Genomic DNA, 24,783 nt, shown 5'->3' on the forward strand with positions numbered 1-24,783 from the left:
CTTTTCTCTTTAGGTATATGAAAGTAAACAGGGCATCCAAATATCCTGAAGTGGGTGATATCGGGCTTTATCCCGATGAAAACTTCTTCAGAAGTTTTGTCTTCAATGTGGGAGTGAGGACATCTATTTTGTATATATACAACAGTGTTGGAGGCTTCTGCCCAAAGATGAGTTTCTAAGTTTTGATCAAGAAGCATGGCTTTGGTTGCTTCTACAATGGTTCTATTTTTCCTCTCAGCAACCCCATTTTGTTGGGGGTTGTAAAGAACAGTGAACTCCCTCTTAATCCCAACTTCTTTACAAAATTCCCTAAAAATGTCTGAGGTATATTCCCTCCCATTATCAGTCCTTAGGATTTTTATTTTCTTTCCGGAAGAGTTTTCAAAGAGATTTCAATTCCTTAAATCTCTTGAGGATCTCTTCAAATTCTTTACGTTTAAGAAAGTAGATCCAGGTCTTCCTAGAGAAGTCATCAATGAATATTACATAATAAAGGAACCTTCCTAATGATGGTACAAACATTGCCCCACATAGGTCAGAGTGAACTAGTTCTAAAACATTGCTTGTTTTCCTAGAACTATTCTGAAAGGAACTCTTAGTATGTTTGCCTAGGGCACACCCCTTACATGTACCAGAATGGTATTGTTTTAACTTAGGCAAACCAATTACTAATTTTTCCATTGAACATAAAACACAAAAGTTTAAATGACCTAATCTTCTATGCCAAATTTCATTAGAATCTGCAATCTCATGAAGTAGGGCTAGGTTAGATTCAGTACATACCTCGTACAAATAGCATTTTCTATGCCCTATGGTTATAGCCTTCTTGATGGAAGAGTTTTGTGGCCATGCTAGAACTTTACCATTCATGAAGGTTATTTTGTACCCATCATCTTCCAGTGCAGATACAGAGATTAAGTTCCTCTTGATGTCGGGAACGAATAGGACTCCGATGAGTTGGAGGGACATGCTTGTCTTCAGTTTAATGGTGCAGGTACTGACGCCTTTCACTTGATGTGCAGAGTCATCACCAATGGTTACTTCTTCATCAAATTCTTCTATCATGGAATCCAATAATTCTCTATACCCAATGATCTGTCTTGAAGACCCACTATCAATGATCCAGGTGTAAGATTTATTGGATACTTGGCTAGAGAGGGCAAAGTAAAATACATGCTTCTTAGAGTCATGTTCTTCCCTTTTCACTTTTGCAAATATAGCTTGTTTGATTCTATCTGGACATTTTGCTGCATAATGCCCATATTGATCACACTTAAAGCACAGAATGTGGGAGATGTCTTTCTTAGATAACCCTTTCTCATGTCGGTTCTTTCTCTTCTTGAAATGTTTCTTCTTGCTTTTCTTGTTGGAGTTTGTATTTAGAACATGGAGATCTCCATCTATGTTCTATTGCTTGATCCCCTTCTTATTTAACCTTGACTCCTCTTGAAAACAATCTACTCTTAGCCTTTCAAATTTTGGATATTTAGCCCTTGCACTAATGCCTTGGACAAATGTTTCTCATGTACTAGGCAACCCATCTAGAGCAATGAGCGTTAGCTATTTGCTTTGGATCTCATATCCAAACATTGACAGTTCATCCCTTAGGGCTGATATCCGCATAAAGTATGCATTGATTGACTCTCCTTTGTTCATACTTATATGATTTATTTCCCTTTTTAGAGTCAAGGTTCTACCTACATTAGTTATCTCGAATGCACTTTCGAGTGCTTTGAACATATGGTAGGTCGTCTCATGCTTTGTTATTATTGGCATAATATGATTTCTCACTCCATCGACTATGATCTTCATGGCTTTTTCATTTCCCTCAATCCATGTCGATTTGTCAGGTTCATTCTCTGGTTCTTTAGATTCAACTCTTACAAATGATTCAACTTTATTTTCTTTTAAAATCATCTTAATTCCGAATTTCCATGCTGAGAAATTATCGTCTCCTTCAAGTCTATCGTCGAATCTAATAGCATTAACCATGGGAAATGTGATGTTTGTATCCTCGATTTGAACTTCTCAAATTTGAATGCCTTAGGTTCGATCAACCTCGCTCTGATACCATGTAAATGCAATTCAAATTTATGTTCAAAATCTGAAGTTGTACGAATTTAGATATTCTTTTACTTTCTTATTGAATTACTTCAATGCTTAAGGAATATATTTAATCTTTTATTGTTTGTATTGAATGTTCCTTCTTATATTGCAGATTGTTGTAGATAACATTTATTGATTTCGATGTTTACTACAGCATCCTTCATGGCAAATATATAGGCATGGCCTTGAAAGATCAAGGCATGCCTTGACCGGACATGTCTCTTGACATGTCTGATCAAGACATGTCTCTTGACATGTCTGATCAAGACATGTCTTGATCAATCCAAGAGAGGTGCCTTTTCATTAAGAAAAATCGATAACTATCGGTTTATAAAAATGCCGATACATAAGAATAATAACCGATCCCAATCGGTTTATGTCTAATGTTGTTTCAATCATAATCATAACCGATAACAAATCGGTTTATTTCCAATGCAATTTAATTATCATTTTAACCGATAACCAATCGGTTTATTCTTAATGCTATTAATGATAATCGATACCAAACATGATAAGTGTAATTCAATTATGTAAATCAAATAGAGGATCGGTATAAGAGCAAACGCAAGTTTATAAGATAACTTATTATAGTTATCATATGACAACACTAACATGGTAAGTGTAATTCGATTATGTAAATCAAATAGAGGATCGGTATAAGAGCAAAAGCAAGTTTATAAGATAACTTATTATAGTTATCATATGACAACACTAATTAGTGTTGTCATATGACAACTATAATAGATATACAGATCCGATCACATTCACAGCATAAGAAATAGGATCATATCTCGATCGATAATAGATTAGAAGTACTTGAAACATGAAATGCATATAAAGATGATTATAACAAGTTCAATCAATCATGATGTCTACCATTAGCTTGTAGTCTTATCGATAGAATAGATGATTGAATGAGAGATGAATGAAGTCTCTCATTCAATCATTTATCTTACCGAAGCTACATAGTCTCAACAGCCTCGATTATCAAAGCCATTGCAACCTATAGAACCCTCTAAATTGCTAATTATGACACTGCTTTACTGAAAAACTACTTCGAAACACCCATTTATACAAATACAAAGCATTCTCAAATTGAATGAAATCTGAATGGTAACATAATAGTATCTGAAAATCTACTATCATATGTTCTATACAATAACTAATGTTTTTCAACGTTTTAATTTGGATGCACTTTACGAATTATAGCTATACCATTATAATAGACACCATAAATAACTCAATTTTTTGGATGCGAATGAAAACTGCTTTTGATACAATCAGAACATCCAGTTGCTTACAAGTAAAGCCTTTCACATCTAAATTTCTTTTTGAATTTGTTATTCAGGATTATATGCAGGAATGATATTCCCAGCGATAATGCCAGAAGTAGCAATAATGCAAAACTTTTCTGCACGCAGGCATCTCAGTCTCGTGCCAAATGATGAAAACATGGCAGTGCTCTCCAGAAAAGAACGTCAGTAGAAGGTCTGAATTCTACCAAAATTGAACAGTAATACTGAATTGTTGAGTCAGATAGTGATGTTTGCCTCTCCGAGGCCATATCAAGCCAGAAGTCAACGAGACAGAAATACGAACTTTCAAACAGATTTAGTAAAAATATCCTCTGGCACAAAAAACTTTAAACCAATAGCCTGAGACAATACAGTTAATCAAGTTAAAGGAACTCCATATGATTTGAAATGACAACTCTATTAGTTTTCATTACATGCAAAGTGGACGACGTTTGTTAACAACTAAAAGCATTGAGAGTATTCAAAAAATTAAGGCAGGCATCAAAAAACAACAGATAGAGTTAAAAATTGCATGATAGGGGTTATTGAAGCAGAAATATTAAATAATGTACTATCCTTTTATAGAGCCCATGTTTGAAACAGGCTCAAACTTTTTTAGTTATGTGGTAAACAATTGGAATTGCAATTGCATACTATTAAGGATAACTGTAAGAACAATATCATCCTATTACTATGTTCTCAAAGAGTTCAAAAATATTCCCACGTCGCTTCACCAAAATAAATTTTATAGATTCTCTTTTCTAATACTAACTTCTGTCTGTATTGGGGCTCATCCATTAAAAACTTAAATTCGTACTTCATATCAAACAGCCTTCTGGCAATACCAATATAATTAAATAACTCCTAAATAAAAGTTGTATGAAACAATAAGAGAAAACATCAGTCCAAGGAGTGCTTTATGCTCCAAACCGTAGTAACATAGTTCAACCAAATCTCAAGGATTGTTGCCAAATCTAGATAAGCCATCCATTTTGTTATGAATAAATAATATTTAATTTCCAGCCTGCATTCTTGAATACATATTATGGAAATAGTAGATATTTTACTGGTAATACATATTGATTGCATTAGGATTTCAACTAGGATTGGCAACACTGACAATTATCATTAATTAAATAATCCAGCAACCTTTTAGTTTGCAGATGTTTAAATTGTCATTTGAGAGCTTGGTGGCCATCAGTCCTGGACTAGAAAGAGTTTCACTACTTAAATACTGTTAAAAGTTAAGATGTATAAAAATATTTAAATACATGTAAACCAAAATAAATGCTTCCTTTCAATGTCTTTGCCCATGCTCAAACTGGGCAACCACATTATTTCAAGTTGAAACTCGGATGCAACAGTCAAGTGTGTGCTGCTTTGACTAATCAATCAGGGACTACAAAGCAAACTAGCAAACCCCTTAGAAGTCTCATAAAACAACTGGTTCCATCCAATTCCCCTGCACCAAGATCTAATGATGCAAGCCATGCCATACTTGATTGCCACACCAGACTTCGCCCTATTTATAGTAGGGATTTACTTCAACATTCAGGTGGAGGTCGTATTTAAAAATGATGTGTGCCCAGCTTGAACTAGACAGAATTGCTCTGTCACCATCTCTTTAACCACCTATTGTTTCCTCAATGACTTGACTTGAAGCACACATCAATCAATAGTTTATGTTAGGTTTCAATTTCTAACCTTCTAACTTTGGGTTTTAAATTTTAATATGTTTAATTATGCTGATAAGCATTCCCTTAGTGAGGAACACTAGATGAAATATATAGATTTATGGTACCAATCAAAGTTTGCATACTCAGCAAGTCGTCGAGTACTCACCACTTTTTTTGCTCTGCAAATTTTGATAAGGTTTACTAGCCAAGCTTTTTTGCAAAAGTATTTTTGAAAAACTTGCCCAGTTTTTGGCAATTACTTCTCAAGACTCACCAAAATATCAGCGATGTTCTCCATTTAACTCACGACGCCAACATGTAAAAATTTAGGAAAAAAACGTGGGTTAGACATTGCAAAAGCTCTGTTTTTTGGCTTTATAAGCATTGTTTTTGGCCTATGAAGGTTTGTGTGGATTTGAAGGTCTTCATTTGGGCTTGGTGGCGCCATGAGTTAAATGGAACACACCAAGGGCAGTACTCCCAAACCTCATGAGGGGTGTTGCTCCCAAGCCCCACCAAACTCATTTGACATATTTTGTAGCTATATTTTGCATAAAATTTATATTTTTTTAAAAAAACTATTGTTTTTTTCAAATAATTTAGTGTTGTTTAAGCCTTAAGGTGCCAAGTTTTGCCAAGTTTTTCTCGAGCACTGTTCGAGTCAAAAAAAAATGGCTTGCCAAGTACTCTTTGAGTCCATGTTTGCAAACTATGGTACAAATTAAAAGGACTATGAAATATACTTGACTATTAGTTTTTCCAAACAATTCCAAGGAAGTTAGGTAACAAAAGAAAAATGTTCACGTTACATTAATACTATTTTAATTCATTGTTGTCTTATTCCCAAATTCTGAAAATAAAATCATAATAATATTCTCCTATTTTATAAAATGTTTTAAACCATAAATATGGGAAAATCAAATTTTCCTATAATATTGGGGTCTATTGATTTTCTGTAACAGCATACCATCACTCGCCAACATTACCCTTTCAGAAAAATGCTCTCACATTATGGCAGAATAAAAGATTTCTCATGATACCCATGTTGTTTTATTTAATTATTGACCAGATTATCATGGAGTACCAGATCTCTCTTGAACGTTTATTCTAGAATCAAAGAATCCCTTTGTTACATAACACTTTTCCTTGTCATGTAACCCACAATTATGTATATCTCTAGCTCTATATATAGGAATGCAAATCACACTGCTCTCAATTGCTCATTCCAAGCTCAACCAGATCCCTTCCCCCATTTACAAGCTGTCATCTTTAAAGATGTTCAGTTGAGAGAGCTTCAATGAGATAATCGGCCATAGTCTTTCTCACATCTTCTCCCCTAAAACTCAAAAACACATAAGTCTAGCAACTTTGGCAGGCAAGTTAAGTTGTGGGAGGCTTGTACTGTTCCATCTTAGAGCTAGATCTGGAGAGGAAATCTTAGTACCAATAGAAAAAAAACAACAGATTCAACTTGAACTCAACCATGTAAGTGTTTAACTCAAATCAATTGTTCCCGTGTCATATCTACTCATAGATTGCAAAGGCAACAGTCATATGGAGCCCTCCAATCATAAAATGCCCAGATGGGTTCAAATAGAATATGGTTTTCATTTTTGTACTTGATTGTAATCTGGGTATTCCGTCAAATCTCATTTATGGACAGGTGTTGTTGTTTCTAATGGATCTAAACTTTGTGCCTATCTTGGCGGCCACGACATGGGTAAGCAACGTGAGCTCAAGGGTTTTGTCAATCTGATGTAGTCTACGCTTAAAGCGTTGATGACTGCGCAATCAATTTTAAGCAAGCAATCAAACTTGTAGAATTGTTGCCAAATTTGACAAGTTTTCAAGCTCAAATCACATCATACAAGCAAAGACCAACTAGTTAATGTAGACTAGAGCCAGCAACATAATCCTTAGCACACAAATGATCTTGTGGCTTTTGCACACAATGTTAAGTCTGACTAGAAAAAAAAATTGGTCCGTGACCCACAAGCCTAAAGATTACCATGGCATTTATGTATGCTTCCATAATTTACAATCAACTCTTTCAAATGCTTCATTCTAGATATGATAGGATCTTAAAACATGCTCACCAATATTCATCATGTAATAGTTTGGATTGTGGCCAACCATTCAAATGAAAAAGAAAAAGCAATAGTTGTATTGAATATTGAAGTTTCTCTTCAAACAAAAGATTAATGATGTTTTACCAGCAAATGAATACTAGAGTTAGCTCAAAAATACTAGCAAGAGCGAAATTGAACTAATATTTTATAGCTCATTGTCTTCAATATTAAATTGAATAACATAACAAGCATTAATTCTAATTTTTCTTGTAAAAAAAATTCTGATTACCAAGGGAATTATATATAATAAATGGGAGCCAGGCTTCAATATCCTATGAATTTTCACCACCGTCTATAAAGGCAAACATAATTATTGTGTATAAATCTCAGTTACCGGGTTCGCCGGTTTTGGCCTCCAAACACGAACCGGGTCTGCATGGGTTCGCCCAGGTCCGGCCAGGGTTCACCCTTTGGACTGTGGGTTCTCTCTGGGTTCACCAATCTCAGTTACTGGGTTCACCGGTTTTGGCCTCCAAACGCGAACCGGGTCTGCATGGGTCCGGGTCCGCATGGGTTTGACCGAGTCCGGCCAGGGTGAACCCAGAGAGAACCCACAATCCAAAGGGTGAACCTTGCCCGGACCCGGGCGAACCCACAGGCTGGGCCAATCAAGTCACCGAAAAGTGACTTTTTCATATTAAAAAACTATTTTTTTTTGCCTTTTTGGGGCCAAAAACCCTAATCCACCTTTGCTAAATGCATTTGAGACCCAAAACAACTTCATAAGCTCATCTATTTTCTCTTGGTTTCATTTTGGCATTTTGAAGGGCAAGTGATTATTTTCGAAGGAGATTGTTCGTGGAGTACTTGACAAAGGTGGCGAGCTTGCACAAAGGAGATTCAATCACTTAAGGTAAGCATTTATCCCTATTCTTTGATCTTTTAACAATTTTTTTCAAGTTTATGACGAATTTTTTCAAGTTTTTCTTTTCAAATTTTTTTTTTATAGAAAAAGATAAACAAGTTCTATTATTTTTTATAATGTTTTTCATACTTACATTAGCTTTTACATTGTGTAATATTGCATTTTTTTAATTTTTTTTCTAATTTAAAAATGTTTAATTTCTTATAATAGCAAAAAAACAAAATGGCAACAAGTTCGAGTTCAGTGGGTGGGGGGTTACAAGACAATAAACCAAAAATTTAAAGTTGATAGAGGATCTCCTTTATGGAATTATACTACAATGCGTCAACAACTTCCAGGAGGTGGGGGATTTGAATGGGATTGTATTTTTGGTAAAATCAATTATAGGTGCTCGTATTATTGAGTTAGATGTCACTTTTGTGGCCCTGTTGGGAAAGGGATTAAAATGTGTGAAGGGTCAAATGGGAATGGGTTGTCTGCAACACAAATAGCAGCATTCATTAAAGAACAAGAAGATGTCGATCAAGCTATAGCAAGAGAAAAACTAAGAGCTAATCCATCTGCAAGCAAAACACCAATGACTTTACCTGATGATTGTAGAATACCAGAAAAGGCCCCCAATCACCCTTTCTTGAATATACCTGTTGAAACATAATAGTTTCGTTAAGATAAATGATTGAATGAGAGATAAATGAAGTCTCTCATTCAATCATCTATCTCATCAATGAATAATGATAGACTTCATTTATATAAATCCATTGTAATCTTCATTCAGATTTCTTGTAATTGCAAATACATTTCATGATCGGTCTGCATATACCGATATGTATTTTCTCGAATGATCGAGCGCATGATCATATTGATATACTTCTGCTTAATTACCATTCACGATCATGAAGAGATGGTATTAGACTTGATCGGGTTATCGTGTATAATAACAATGCAACAATGTCAATACTCCTAACATCCCGATTGGTATCGGGTTGGATAACAAAAGGTATTTAAGCACCGATTAGCATCGAGCATTATCTATATTAAACCGATTGGTATTTGTTATGTGCTAACACCAATTCATATCGGTATGATCATATTTGTTATCAAGAGGCACAATCAAGTGTTACCTTGATCGGCCATGTCTAAAAGACATGTCCGATCAAGTTAACACTTGATCAAACAATGTCATCATATATATACCAATCGATGGATGAGTGATAAGATATCGAAATTTATTAATGTTCTATCACAGCCACCTGCACAAAAGAAAGTATAATCAGCAATATTCATTGAAGCAATATATATACAATTAGAATTTAAAGACAAATAAATATACCTTTGAGCATTTTGAACATAGATTTGAATACATTTACATGGTATCAGAGCCACGTTAGATCGAACCTAAGGCATTCAAATTTGTAAAGTTCAAACCAAAGTATATAACATCACATTTTTCTCCATGGCCAATGCTGTTAGATTTGAAGATAGACTCGATGGAGGAAATAACTGTCTCGTGGAAATTCAGAATTATGTTGGTACTGAAAGAGAACAAAGTACAGTCATTTGTAAATGAGAAAACTGAAGAACCACAGAATGATCCTAAGAAGACTGTGTGGATAGATGGAAATGATGAGGCAATGAAGATAATTGTGGATAGGGTAAGAGACCATATTGTATCCCTTCTAACGAAATACGACATTGCAAATCAGATGTTCAAATCTCTTGAGAGTACTTATCAGATAAGTAACTCTAGCAAAACTTTAGCACTGAAAAGGCAGATCAACCACATCAGTATGAACAAGGGTGAATCCATCAATGCCTACTTTATGAGAATCTCAACCTTAAGGGATCAACTCTCCACTCTTGGGTATGTGATTGAAAGCAAGGAATTAACCCTAATTGCTCTAGATGGTTTACCAAGCACCTGGGAAACCTTTGTACAAGGAATCAGTGCCAAATCTAAATTCCCGAAGTTTGATTGATTAAGAGCAGACTGTCTCCAAGAGGAATCCAGGCAAGCCAAGAAAGGGCTCAACCACAAATCTATAGATGAAGACCTTCAAGTGCTTAATGCTAGCACTCACAAGAAGGGTAAAACAAAGCAATTTAAGAAAAGGATAAGTCATCAGAGCAAGAACACCTCCAAGAAAGATCTCTCCCACATTTAGTGTTTCAGATGCGACCAATTTGGACACTGTAGCTAAATGCCCTGAAAGATCCAAACAACAAGCTACATTTGCCAAAATAGGAAAGACTAGAGGAGAGAATGATTCTAAGAAATATGTGTTTCATTCAGCACTCTCTAACCAAGTATCAAATAAAACAAACTCATGGGTGATTGACAGTGGCTCATCTAGACATATTACTGGGTTCAAAGAAGTGTTGGATTCCATGGTGGAAGAAACTGATGAAGAGGTAACAATTGGGGATGATTCTGCACATCCAATCAGAGGAATTGGAACCTGCACCATAAAATTGAAGTCAGGCCTATCTTTGCAGCTCACAGGAGTACTATACATCCCAAGCATCAAGACGAACCTGGTCTCCATTTCAGCACTTGAGGATAATGGGTATAGAGTGACCTTCATGGATAACAAAGTGTTGGCTTGGCCAAAGAATTCATCCATCAAGAAAGCCAAGACTATAGGTCAAAGGCAAGGTTACTTGTACAAGCTATGTACAGAACCTAATCTAGCCCTAATCCATGAAGTTGTAGATGCAAATGAAATTTGGCATAGAAGATTAGGTCACCTAAACTTTCGTGCCTTATCATCTATGAAGAATCTTGTCACAGGTTTACCTAAGTTGAAATAGTATCATTCAGGTGCATGCAAGGGATGTGCCCTAGGTAAAAATACTAAGGGCTCTTTTCAAAATAGTACTAGAAAAACTAGCAATGCTTTAGAATTAGTACACTCTGATTTATGTGGACCTATGTCTGTACCCTCTTTAGGAGGATTTTTGTATTATGTAATATTTGTTGATGACTACTCCAGGAAGACTTGGATCTACTTCTTGAAATGTAAAGAATCAGAAGAGATCCTTAGAAGGTTTAAAGAATTTAAATCCCTCGCTAAAAACTCCTCGGGAAAGAAAATTAAGACCTTAAGAACTGACAATGGGAGGGAATATACTTCAGATCTATTCAAGGATTTTTGTAAAAATGTTGGGATTAAGAGGGAGTTCACTGTTCCTTACAACCCTCAACAAAATGGGGTAGCTGAAAGGAAGAATAGGACAATTGTAGAAGCAGCCAAAGCCATGCTCCTTGATCAAAATCTTGATACCCATCTTTGGGCAGAAGCCTCAAACACTGTCGTGTATATACAAAATAGATGCCCTCATTCCCACATTGAAGACAAAACTCCTGAGGAAGTCTTCACTGGATCAAAGCCAGATATCAATCATTTCAAGATATTTGGGTGCCCTGTCTATATCCATGTACCTAAGGAGAAAAGAACAAATTTAGAGCCCTTAGGGAAAAGAGGAATTTTTGTTGGGTATAGTGAAACTTCCAAGGCCTACAGAATCTATGTACCTAGTCAAAAACAAATTGAACTTAGTAGGGATGTGATCCTCGAGGAAAACTTAGCCTTCAAAAGAGCCAAAAATTCCATAGAACCTGAAGTTCAAGTTTCTGCTCCTAACCTAGAAGAGGATCCTGCTCTTGAGTTTCAAAGGGAGAATCTTGAGGAGAATGAGGATGAAGCCCAAAACTCACCTAGAGAAAATCCCAAGAAAAAACCACTCTGGGCCACCAAAACAGTAGAAGAGGCTCAAAAATATGCAGCTCCCTCAGGAACCTTCAAAGAAATTAAAAGGCCTAATAGATTTACTAATTATGTTGCCCTTATAAATGATCTCTCCAAATCCGAACCTACTAATATATCAAATACACTTAAACATCAAGTATGGAAGGATGCCATGTCTGAGGAATATCAATCCATTGTGAAAAATGATGTTTGGGAGATTGTTCCAAGGCCAACAGGAAAATCTGTGGTTTCATCCAAATGGCTCTTCAAAATCAAGCATGCTGCAGACGGCAGCATTGAAAAACACAAAGCCAAATTTGTAGCCAGAGGGTTCTCACAAAAGGAAGGAATTGATTATGAGGAAACCTTTGCACCTGTTGCCAGATATACCTCAGTCAGAGCAGTCTTAGCCATTGCAGCAGTAAAAGGATGGAAAGTACATCAGATGGATGTAAAGACAGCATTCCTGAATGGAAAAATTGAGGAAGAGGTCTACCTAGAGAAACCTGAAGGATTTGAGATACATAATGCAGAGTCTCATGTGTGCAAACTCAAGAAAGCCCTGTATAGACTTAAACAGGCTCCCAGGGCCTAGTATGAGAGAATTGACAGTTATCTCACAAGATTAGGCTTCTCAAAAAACGATGCGGACCCAAATCTCTATTTTAAGCAAAACAAAGGTGATATGTTAATATTGATCTTATAAGTTGATGATTTATTAATCACAGGAGAAGATCATCTCATAGATCAATGTAAGAAAGACCTTGCTAAAGAATTTGATATGAAGGACTTGGGTCTTCTTCATTATTTCCTTGGAATGGAAGTCTGGCAGAATTCTGATAGCATTATACTAAATCAGGGTAAATATACCTTGGACATATTGAAGAGATTTGGGATGTTAAACTACAGACCTATGACATCTCCTATGAAAACAAACCTTCATAACCTTAAGGAAGCAGCAACAGATTCACAACCAACAGATCCTACTCTCTACAGGCAAATGATTGGATCCTTGATGTACTTGGTAAATACGACGCCAAATATCTATTATGCAGTAAATGCTTTGAGTCAGTTTATGTGTGAACTGAAGGAGATACACCTGGTAGCAGTAAAACACATCATGAGATACCTTCAAGGTACTCTCAATCTTGGTCTCAAGTATGAGAAAGTTAATTTGGATCTTCATGGATTCACAGACTCAGATTGGGCTGGAAGTATGACTCACAGGAAAAGCACCTCAGTATGCTGCTTTAGTTTGGGTTCAGCTATGATATCTTGGATTAGCAGAAAACAATCATCACTAGCACAGAGTTCCACTGAGGCCGAATACATTGCAACTTCCATGGCTGCTCGAGAGTGGTGCAGGAGCACCTAGTTGAGTCAAAACTCCATTTTTGGGTATTTCATGCTTATATGTTTGTAAAGTCTTGTGCTAGGTTGTTTTTATTGTTTTAGGTTGTTTTGAGTCATTTGTAATGGTTTTGATCCCATTTTGGGCATGAGAGATCAAATCTTGCATTTCAGGCTTTGAGTTGACATTTTTTGGCCAAAATGTGAAAAATGGCCAAAAAGGTCTCCTAATGGTTTCAAGAGCATTGAAACATGTTTGTTTAGTGTTTTTAAGCATGTCTAAGTTGTTTAGGCAAGTTGATGAGGTTAGATTGTGAAAAATGCATCTTGGAGCAAGAAAAGTTGTCATTTGGCTTAAGAAAGTTGTCAAAAATGTAATTATTGAAGCCTCTTGTCCATACAAGGGCGTGGAAACCAACTAGAGAAACTATATAAGGCCTCCCCTTGCCTTGGAAAGGGTTGGTGATGGTATTTGCACGAGTAACTTAATAGAAAACAAGTTTGTTTGGTTTTTATGACTGTTTTTTGCTCCTTTTGAAGGGCAGTCCGTACTGTAGCTGTACAATCCGTACTGTATCTTTTGGGAAGTTGAGATGTTGTTGTATTAAGACTTCTCATGTACTTGTTTCATTGATTTTTCATTTGTAAAGTGCTTATTCAAAAAGTTTTGTAAACTGTGTATTTGCTGCCCTGCCAGGGGTTTGGAGTAGTAAGATGCATCAACTTGGTTGATCCAGGTTTGGGATCCCTCCTATGGATTCTACCAAATTGATCCATGTGTATATAATGTACATATCTTTCTTTTTGTGCCAGAAGAATGGTTTGAAGATGCTATTGAGTGATTACTAGGCAAGTGTTTGTCATTTGGCTAGTAACTTGATAAAAACTCATAGTTTGCACTCAAAAGTAATTTGAGTGAGAAAATGAATGTGACAGGGACCTGGAGATTTGGCCATGGGAATTGAGTATCTTCTTGGATGGCTAATTTAACTAGTTCTTACTTCAATCTTTCTCTTTGTAACCAAACAATGAGTTCACTGTTTTCATGAATTTGAAAATGGCAAGAAAATGCCCATGGAATGCTTGTTGAGCATAATCCAAGCCTTGCATCTTGAAGGCAATGTAATAGGAGAAGAGATACATGTTTGAAGACCTCATTTTTGCAGGTCCCAAAGTGAAGATGCTGCTGACTGGTAAAAGGTAGAGAAAAGGGGCAGTGACAGTGACAGTTTGTTGTTTTACCACTTGCTTGCCAAGTGTTTGACATATTTCTTGCAGGGAAAAGGCAGGGGAAGGTTCTTAAAGATGTGGCAGAGGTTCCAAACTTTGGTGGAGGCTTGAAGAGTGGTGTGGAAGAGATTTCCAAACATTGCATGCTCTAAACCCTACAAACCCTCCTTTTATGCCATTAGATGTGGACAGTCTGAAAACTGCACTAACAGTGGGCTAAACCCCAAAAATCCTTGAGCAAACACTCCTAAAACAACATCCCTAAATTGCTTTGTGATTAAAAATGCCATCATTGACTGGAGGGAGTAAAACAAGGCCAATTAGGCCTCCACAGGCTAGTAGCCCTGCTGCATAACACACAACTTTGACAGTTTTTGCAAATTTCATGTACCCAGTAGGAGATGAAACTTGGTGACTCATGAAATGAGATAGAATCATTCCAAGCAGTCCACCAACTGTATTTTGGGACTCCTAGATGGTGTGCAGCCGCATTTGGGTAGTTGAACCTTGTTAAGGACTTTGAGTAAGTTAAGGGCATTTGACCTCAAAACAAGATCTTGAGCACCCAAAGGTGAGCAGTATCTTGCTGCCCTTGCATTTCCTTGTGAAAGACTCCTAGCTCATTCTAAAAACCTAAGGAAGGAAGCCCCAAGAACCAAGCACAATCAGTTGAAGATGGGAGGAACAAGCGATTTGAGTAGTTTTGGAGCATGGGAGTAAGCCATCACCATAAAGGGAGTTGACTAGGCAAGTAGACCATGGAATCCTTGACATTACAATAACAAGATAGGTTGAGTAAACATACACATCAGATCATACAAGGTTGTGGCTAATACATTGACCCTTTTGAGCAAGTTAGCCTTGTAAGCACTTCCCTACCAAGCTCCCTATCAGAGAGGCAGCATGGCTCAGGAAGTTGCTTGTGGGATTATTCAGTGAACCAATGAAACCTACTATTATTCATTGCGACAATCAAAGTTGTATAAAACTCTCAGTGAATCCTATATTTCATGATAGATCCAAACATATAGAGATTCCTTATCATTATGTACGAGACATGGTGGACAGGAATGCGATACAGTTGGAATATATTAGTATAGGAGATCAGATAGCAGACATACTTACCAAACCACTTTCCAAGGCGAAAGTTGAGCACTTCAGGAAAGGTCTTGGTATGATTGAATTGTAATTTGCTTTGTAATCTGTACTTATATATATTTAATGTGTAAACTTCTTTGTCATGTTGTGACTTTTATGGGCTCCACCCCCTGTGTACATTTCTAAGAGGTGACGAACTCCTAGATAATGGACACTTGTATGAGACATTATAAGGTGACGATCTTATAATGGTCAAACAGGATGTCATGTGTGATGATGTCTTGTATATCATGGATGTCCCATGATATGTTGTGGTAAGACATTATGAGATGACCGTGCACATATAATGAGAATCAAATTATTCTCTTGCATTTATATCCTTGGTATCGCGTGCTATGCTATATTGATATCACGTGTTAGGTGACATCTGTGTCACGTGCTTAAGTGATATGATTCCTCATATCACGTGTTAGGTGATACTTCATGTCATGTGCTTAGGTGATGTGATTCTTTGTATTACGAGATTATCAGATTATGGTCATCATGAGAAATGTGATGCTATATACTAAATATGTTGTCATTCATTTATCTTCCCTAGCTAAGAGGGAGTGTTGAAACATGATAGCTTCGTTAAGATAAATGATTGAATGAGAGATAAATGAAGTCTCTCATTCAATCATCTATCTCATCGATGAATAATGATAGACTTCATTTATATATATCCTTTGTAATCTTCATTCAGATTTCTTGTAATTGCAAATACATTTCATGATTGGTTTGCATATATCGATATGTATTTTCTCGAATGATCGAGCACATGATCATATTGATATACTTCTACTTAATTACCACTCACGATCATGAAGAGATCGTATTAGACTTGATCGAGTTATCGTGTATAATAACCATGCAACAATGTCCATACTCCTAACATCCAGATTGGTATCGGGTTGGATAACAAAAGGTATTTAAGCACCGATTAGTATCGAGCATTATCTGTATTAAACCGATTGGTATTTGTTATGTGCTAACACCGATTCATATTGGTATGATCATATTTGTTATCAAGAGGCACGATCAAGTGTTACCTTGATCGGCCATGTCTAAAAGACATGTCCGATCAAGTTAACACTTGATCAAACAATATCATCATATATATACCAATTGATGGATGAGTGATAAGATATCGAAATTTACTAATGTTCTATCACAGCCACCTGCACAAAAGAAAGTATAAACAGCAATATTCATTGAAGCAATATATATACAATTAGAATTTAAAGACAAATAAATATACCTTTGAGCATTTTGAACATAGATTTGAATACATTTACAATACCCACTATGCAAGATGAAGTTGAAGTAGATAATTCCCCTTCCCGCAAAAGAGGCCCATTGGAGAAAGCATTCAAAATGGAATCAAGAGATGTTGCCCCACCTTATTGGCAAAAGAGAAGAATTTTGTAGACCAATCATTGAAACCAATTAAAGATTCTTGAGTCAAATCGAGTGTTTCTATTGTTTCTGATGGATGGAAGGATGTTAGAAACCATCCATTGACAAATGTTATTGCAGTGTCCCAAAAGAGGCAATGTTTTTTAGGGCAGTTGATTGTGAGGGGCAGCTCAAAGATGCAGAATACATTTCCAGAGTCCTCTTTGATTCCATAGATATGGTAGGACATGAAAATATTGTTTAAGTCATCACAGACAATACAAAGGTTTGTAGGGCTGTAGGTGTTTTGGTTGAACAATGATGTTTACACATTTTTTGGAAACCATGCACCGTACACTCCCTCAACTTGGTGATGCAAGCAATTGGCACTCAAATAGAGTGGCTGAAGGATATCTACCAAGAGGGTGAGGAGATCCAAATATTTGTGACAAACCACCATATGTCACAAGCCATTTTTAAGAGCTTCTCGAGGTTGGTATTGCTGAAGGTAAATTTAATTTATCTATTTAAATTTATTTATGCCATGTTTGATTTTATTTTATATTTTTTTAAATGTGTTATTGACATATTTTTTACATGAACCTAGGTTGCTGAGACCCGATTTGCATCACATATAATAATGTTGAGACGTCTTTTGAAGGTGAAAGAGGCATTGAGTGCCATGGTTATTAGCTAAGTCACAAGGTTCGAATTCAACGGCCATGAAATTCGGATGAAATTCGACAAGGGAAAAATTTGAAAAAAAAATCAGATAAAATTCCCCTTATATAATTTTGTTTATTTTTTAAATATATGTATACTTCTAATAAATTATCAAAATAGCTTAACATTGCTAAATAGATTTGAAGTCATTATTAAAAGATGGCACATTTATAAAATATAAACCATAAGAAACATGTGAAATCATGATTGCGAAGATGTTTTCTTTTCAAAAAGTTACAATAAAAAGTTAATACTTTAGAACTTCAAAAAAGCTCTAAGTCATCAAGAGCACTTGGCTCAGATGGTGTAGCATCATCATCTCTATCACTATCCAATTCCTCATCAAGAAAGTCAGGCTCATCTGCAACTGGCACTTCTATGTCTTGTGAAATGCTTTGTTGTGAAGAAGATGTGAAGTCGCTTGCTGATTTGTTCATGAACAATTTCAAATTGCTGCGAACGTAGACAAGATCTCCCAACTTTCTAGACAACAATTTGTTCCTCTTCTTGGAATGGATGTGGTCAAAGCAACTCCAATTCCTCTCACAAGCTGAAGAACTTGCTCCCTAACTCAGTATTCTAATGGCAAAGCACTGAATTCAGGAGTTTGTGCTCCATAGTTCATCCACCATCTATAACTAGGTACCTGTTGTGCGTTGCACACGCCCCCTGTCGCCGACAGGGTCCCCCTTTCCGGTTTTGAGTTTTTTGATCGTCATCCCGAGAATCGAAGCAGAGTTTCTCGTGTCTCCTCGAGCGAGTTCGTGATCAGTTCGTAAGCTGATCGACGTTGGAATAATGAACCAATGAGTCCTCTTGACTGATCTGGCTTTCGGGCGTAAATACCGAAAGTTTGTTCCAAAATTTCAAAGTTTAACATGATGCATCTCCTTTTCGGACCCCAGGTCCGAACTTGGCGAAAGTCAAGTTGAGGTAAAAAGGAAACGTTATGCGCTCCCCCTTTTGGATTCAAGCGTCCGAGAGTGAAAATTCAAAATTTAAAAGCATAAGGGGGCAATCGCATTTCGGACCCCAGGTCCGAAATTTCCAAAAGTTGAGTTTTAAAAACATAAGGCGAATGCCGTTTTCGGACCCTAGGTCCCGAAAAGTGAAAGTTAAGTTAAAACATAACAAAACGTCCATTTCGGACCCCCGCGTCCGAACTTAAACCAAGGCAAAAGTTAGGTTTTTAAGCATAACACAACACGCATTTCGGACCCCCGCGTCCGAACTTCAACAAAGCAAAAGGCAAAGCCAAAACATCGAGCGAATGCCGTTTTCGGACCCTAAGCCCCGAAATGACAAAAGGGAGAGTTTAAAAGTTAAACAACGCCCATTTCGGACCCCCGCGTCCGAACTTCAAAAGGCGAAGTTAAGTTTTAACGCAGTGCAAACAATGCCCACTTCGGACCCCCGCGTCCGAACTTCAAAAGGGAAAGTTTAAAAGTTTAAAACATCCGTTTCGGACCCCCCGCGTCCGAACTTCAATAGGGAAAGTTTAAAAGTTAAAAAACGTCCATTTCGGACCCCCGCGTCCGAACTTCAAAAGGCGAAAGTTAGGTTTTAAAACATAGTGCGATACACTCATTTCGGACCCCCGCGTCCGAACTTCAACAAAGGCAAGTTAAGTTTTAAAACAGAGTGCGATACACCCATTTCGGACCCCCGCGTCCGAACTTCAAAAGGCGAAAGTTAGGTTTTAAAACATAGTGCGATACACTCATTTCGGACCCCCGCGTCCGAACTTCAACAAAGGCAAGTTAAGTTTTAAAACAGAGTGCGATACACCCATTTCGGACCCCCGCGTCCGAACTTCAACAAAGGCAAGTTAAGTTTTAAAACAGAGTGCGATACACCCATTTCGGACCCCCGCGTCCGAACTTCAACAAAGTGATAGGGCAAAAAACGTTTTCGGACCCTAAGCGTCCGAAATTCCAAGGTGAAAGTTTAAAAGCGAAACATAGTGCGATCATCTCTCCAGACCCTAAGCTCCGAGCAAAGCTTAAACGCAGAAAGCGAAGTCCAAAAAGCTCCGAGCAAAGCTTTAACGCAGAAAACGAAGTCCAAAAAAGCAAGCAAAACTTTAACGCAGAAGGCACAGTTTGTAACGCGGAGGCCAGGGCGAGCAAACCCGCGAAGGTTAGATCCGAAAACCTCCAATTTGTCAAAATTCAAAGAATACAATTCAAAATTTGAAAGAACTCTCAAATCCGAAAACAAGGAGGTAAGACACTGCATCATCCTCCCATCAACCATTTAAAATTCAGGTTGCTAAGCACAGAACCATGTGAAATTGATAAATCCTCTTTCATCTTCCAAACCGCGAAAATTTAAACAGGAAGGATAACCGTTGGGATTCAAATTTTGCAGGGTCATCCGCTCGCCCCGCGCGACAAGGTCGGGCAATCACCCATCATTCGCTCCAATCAGGTAAGTACGCTTTATCGCGTACGGTCATTTAAAAATGTGTGAATCAAATAGGCAAAATACGCAAAATTTGAAATGCTTAGAGTCTGCATCTCCGTCATTCGAACATCCAAAATTTAGGATTCATTCCCGAGGTTTGGCCGGAAACTGCATCTCTTTTCAAAATTCTCATGTTTTGCCTTTGTTAAAATTAATCCAAAAAATTCGAAAGTGAGAATGCTTAGTCATAAATCTCCAGGAATATGATGCTGTTGAAGTTAATCAAATTGTTAGCCCAGAATGATATTTAAACTAATCTCGGTCTGTTGAAACACTTCTGTTATTATCTAACCCGCATCGTCATTCTCGTATCACCTTGTAATCCGTGTCTGGCTGTGCAGGATAAATGCCTAAATCAGCGGCAGAATCATCAAAAACACCCGCTGCAGCAGAAACCTCACGAGCATCCAAATCAGACATCCCACGGAAAGTTGAAAGAATGAAGTATCAGTATCAGAGGGGAGGGTTAAGAGAGTCAAAGGTCCAGAGCATCTGGGACAACATTGGTGACACCGACCTTGGCCACATTGATATTCAGGATTTCAGGGATCGGGTCTTCTCACCCAATGCATATGGCAGGCCTAGGCAAATGCTGGAAAGTGGCATCGCCCAAGCAGCAGGTTTTCCTCCAGCAATCCAGAACTATGAATTAGTAGTGGAAGCTGCTCGGCATTACGAGCCAAAGTCCAGATTAGTGCTTCTGGAAGATATCACTATTGCCGACTTCTCCCCTGAGGCTATCGGTGATGCATTTGATATCCCCTTTCCAAATAATCCCATAGCTACAACAATGGACGAGGCACAGGGGGTGTATGATATGAACCCAGCCCGATGCAGGGCATTGATTAACGAAGAATGGTTCAAAGAGAAAAGGCCTTCAAGCACCAGGATTGTGAAAAAGACCCCCAGAAGTGACTTTCATAATGAACATGGCGATATGGTCACCTTACTTAGCCGAGTCATGGGACTTCCTAAGTCCAACTACTTTGAAGAATGGATGTTCTATTTTACAGAACAGGTCTTTGCCGGAAAGTCTAAGTTTGACTGGGCCCAAATCATAAGTGATAACATCCACGCTCAGCTGATTGAGCTTGAGACAAAGAAGTATTTCACCATGACCTCCTATTTGGTCTATATGTTCGCAAAGAATCAGCCACTGCCAGGATTAATAATGAAAGGTGAGATCGGGAATGGGCCTGGTCAGGTAAAGGTTTATGATTGCTACCCGCAGCTGCACTACCAGGATATAGCTCAAAGGGAAAAGAGCAGCCCGGCTTACGCGGTCGGACAGTACGAACGTGTCAACGACGCCTTCACAATGCGCCTAGTCAGGCTAATGCAGGGAGGGTTACACATAAGGCTCTCGGAGCAAGCTACCATTTTAGTGCAGAGGTATGGGGCCTGGTTTATTCAGTTCCCAAGATTCTCCTACATCCGAATTGCTGGCTTTGAAGGTGCCCCCCTTCGACTTCCGCGGTACCCAACCGATAAAGTAGTCCTCATGGAGGTGGCAAGACAATCACGCCCTGCCGGCATATTATTACGAGAAAGCAAGCAGGCTGGATTCGCATTTCCAATGATCATAGGCAACCATGATGTCCAACTGAGAACTCCCACCCTAGCAGAAGAGTCCCTTGCAGAGCTAGCCTCTTATGGCCTACAGGAACATTTCCCAAGAAAATGTTTTGATCATGACAATTTGGCAAAGAGAGCTTACGGTAGGCGCTACAGAGCAAAGGAGTCAATTGAAGATTACTGGAAAAATTGCTCCGATGACTACGAAGTCAGGCGACGGGAATATTCTAGATTGAGTGTGCAGCAAATGCGACTCTTTGAGTACCGTCGGGTCCCGGATCAGCTCACAGACTCGGGGAACTGTCTCCAAGTCCGGGAATTCGAAGCAGTAAGGCATCTCTTGCCGGGCGTTGATTGGTCTCAAGACCCAATCACGGATTTCGAAGCAATCATGGCAGCCCCGGCAAGATACACAGATCAATGGTTACAACACCAGATCGAGAGGCTAGTCCATGAAGGGGTCCAGTTTACTTACCATCTGATGGGCAGTTTCGACTCTCAGTGTTCCGAAGATGAAAGGACATTAGCTGAAAAACCAGAGAAAAGGAAGAAAGCTAAGGCTTGCAGAGGGGCTCGGGCATCCAAGAGAACAAGGAGGGAGAAGATTCCCATAAGAAGGCCAGAGACCACTTCATCCTCAAGGGATCCCAGTTCGTCCGACGACGCCATAGATTTGGATTGCATACCTGCTCCGCCTTCCCAGAGCGACATAGAGGCATTCCAAGCCAATGATCCTCCTGCTCCAGATATGCCGGACACCAAGCAAAAGGGCCCCAATCCGACTAAGCCGGGTGACCAAATAGAGGAAGGAGAAATCCCATCCACCCAGGGGATCGAAGTGCATGAACCTACCCAACAGAGCCGCCACGAATTGCTACTCCTCCATGCAGCCAAGGACGACTCAACTGTCGAAGGGGAACAAAGAACAGACGAGATCCATGAGCTCGAGGGAACCAAGGAGCCACCATCACAGGAAGATGTCAGACAATTATTCAGTGAGATAGGGGAGAACTCAGATGCAAACAAGGAGCTTCCTCCTTCTTCCACCCCTCCGATGGCGGGACAGCTGTTAATTTGTGATCAGCCAGTTGAAAGCATGGGAGAACAAGGTGCTAACTTAACCCTATCCTCAACCCAGACAGTGCCTCAAGAGTGGCTGATCGCTAGAGCTCAGCGCAGGGCCGCCACCAAGGTGCCCATCGATCTAGAGGACATCTTCTCACGAATGGATCAAGCAAAAGCAAAAGGGAAGAAGAAACCAAGAACATACTCTAAGATAACCAAGGATGAGCAAAGGAACCGCACTCTTCATATTGCTACCCCGCCCGTAAACAAGCCAGCAGATCAAATAACACTGGCAGATTATAGCATTACGACTATCCCCATCGGACGAGCTACAAAAGAGCAAGAAAAGGAGGAATTTAAGGACTCAGTGCAGAACATACTCAGACAGCTCGAGGAAATCACGGCTGAAAAGGATATGTATCGGGCCCGTGCCGAACAAGCCGAGGGATACATCGATAAGCTCCTACGGCCACTACACAACCCCTCTGAATCCCATATTCCCCCAATGGCATTAGCACAAAGGACCACAACTGAATTTGAAGAAATCCGGGATACCGCAAAGGCCGTTAAGGAATGGGTGCAAGACATCAAGAAAAAGGGAGAACAGATCCTCAAAGAAGTAAAGGAAATGGCTCTCCATCGAGAGCTCACTCTAGTCAGGCTGTTGGAAGTAAAGAGGGAATCCCTTCACATGCATGAAGTAGCGGCCTCTACCCTTCCCCTCCTAAGAGCTCTTTTCTGGACACATACACAAATTCCCACACTGCCTGACATCCTGGATCCCCATAGCATCAGTGTTCTCAAGGAATGGTACTGGACCGTCACCATGAAGAATGACGCCCAGGAAATTATTGACAAAGAAAATGACGCATGTGAGGCAATTCTGGGGAACATGCAAGAACTAGGCAAGACCATCCTCCGATCAATGGTTTCGGGGTGGATAAATGACCTGTCCGACAGTGTAATCCGGCCGGATTGGGAGGAAAGGTTGGGAGCAGATAAGGTTTCTTATTCCATTGAAGACTTGAGTTTTGCTGGTCAGTTCCATTCAGACATATTGTGCTTCGAGCGTAATCGCTCCAGCTGGAAGGACGGTTTAAGGCACGTGGACCAGTATCTCGAAGGCATGCAGTACAAAATTCGCCACCCTCCCATGCCACCTTTTAATCCCCTCTTCCAATTATGCATCAAGTTTCAGGAATATGTCCGCGAGGAACGAGCAGCAGGTCGCGATTTATGGCGAGAATACCTGCATGGCGAGGACCAGTTTCTGCAAAAGGAATGTGAAACCAGAATAGAGAAAATAGTTTCTCAAAAATGCCTTTTTCCCTCCAAGTCTTAAAAGGTGCACTTTTGTCCCAAAAAGGTGACAGTTGACTTTTGGTCAACATATTGTAAAGTTTTTGTGCACCTCCCTTTTTTTTGGATTATTTCAAAGTTGTAATTATCCTTTGGTAGTTATTGCTCCTTTTGGGGTAGTTGTAGATATTTATCCCCCTATTTATGAGTGTGGGTCCCTTTTTTTGTAAGGATGAATCTGGGCCACTTGTCTAGATTAGATCTTGGCCATTCATCCATTTTTGGAAACCTATTTAAAGGGGACTGGTTTTCCCTCATAAAAGGAGGAAGTTCTTGAATTGTTGCGAAAGCTCTGAAGAAATTTTGCAGGAATTAATACAATGGATTAAAATTACCTTCAAGTTTCCTTGTGAGTGCATGGTCTCCTTCTTCATTTAAATTAGAAAGTTTTTGAATTATGTCTGTTCATTTTGTACAGCAGTTCTTACCAAGCATCTGATAGAACCTTCACAGTCCATACCATTAGAGGATAGCTGATTGCTTTTTTTCCTTTCTGCATGGTTAATCTGGGCTATTTTATGATTCAGTTCGATTATCAAATGTATACATATCATGAATGTAGAAGTTCTAATATTGTATTTGGTAATATGAAAATCTGGTTTCTCCTTTGAAGATTGCACTAAGTTTATGCAAACATTGTGTCTGAATGACTGATGATGCTTAATT

At 38.7% G+C, this 24,783-nt stretch overlaps 1 protein-coding gene across 2 annotated transcripts in view; it reads right to left on the reverse strand.

Annotated features, from left to right (window-relative positions):
• Positions 1-3,201: 3,201 nt before the first annotated feature.
• LOC131027770 (polynucleotide 3'-phosphatase ZDP) overlaps positions 3,202-24,783 on the reverse strand; it is a 158,151-nt gene continuing 136,569 nt past the window's right edge. For both annotated transcript variants that reach the window (XM_057957853.2, XM_057957854.2), the window contains exon 11: positions 3,202-3,761. In XM_057957853.2, the coding sequence (XP_057813836.2) occupies positions 3,708-3,761 (54 nt within the window). In that variant the 3' untranslated portion in view covers positions 3,202-3,707. The remainder of the gene's footprint in view (positions 3,762-24,783) is intronic.

This window comes from Cryptomeria japonica, chromosome 5, assembly GCF_030272615.1.
Source record: "Cryptomeria japonica chromosome 5, Sugi_1.0, whole genome shotgun sequence".
In the NCBI taxonomy this organism is placed as follows: domain Eukaryota; kingdom Viridiplantae; phylum Streptophyta; class Pinopsida; order Cupressales; family Cupressaceae; genus Cryptomeria; species Cryptomeria japonica.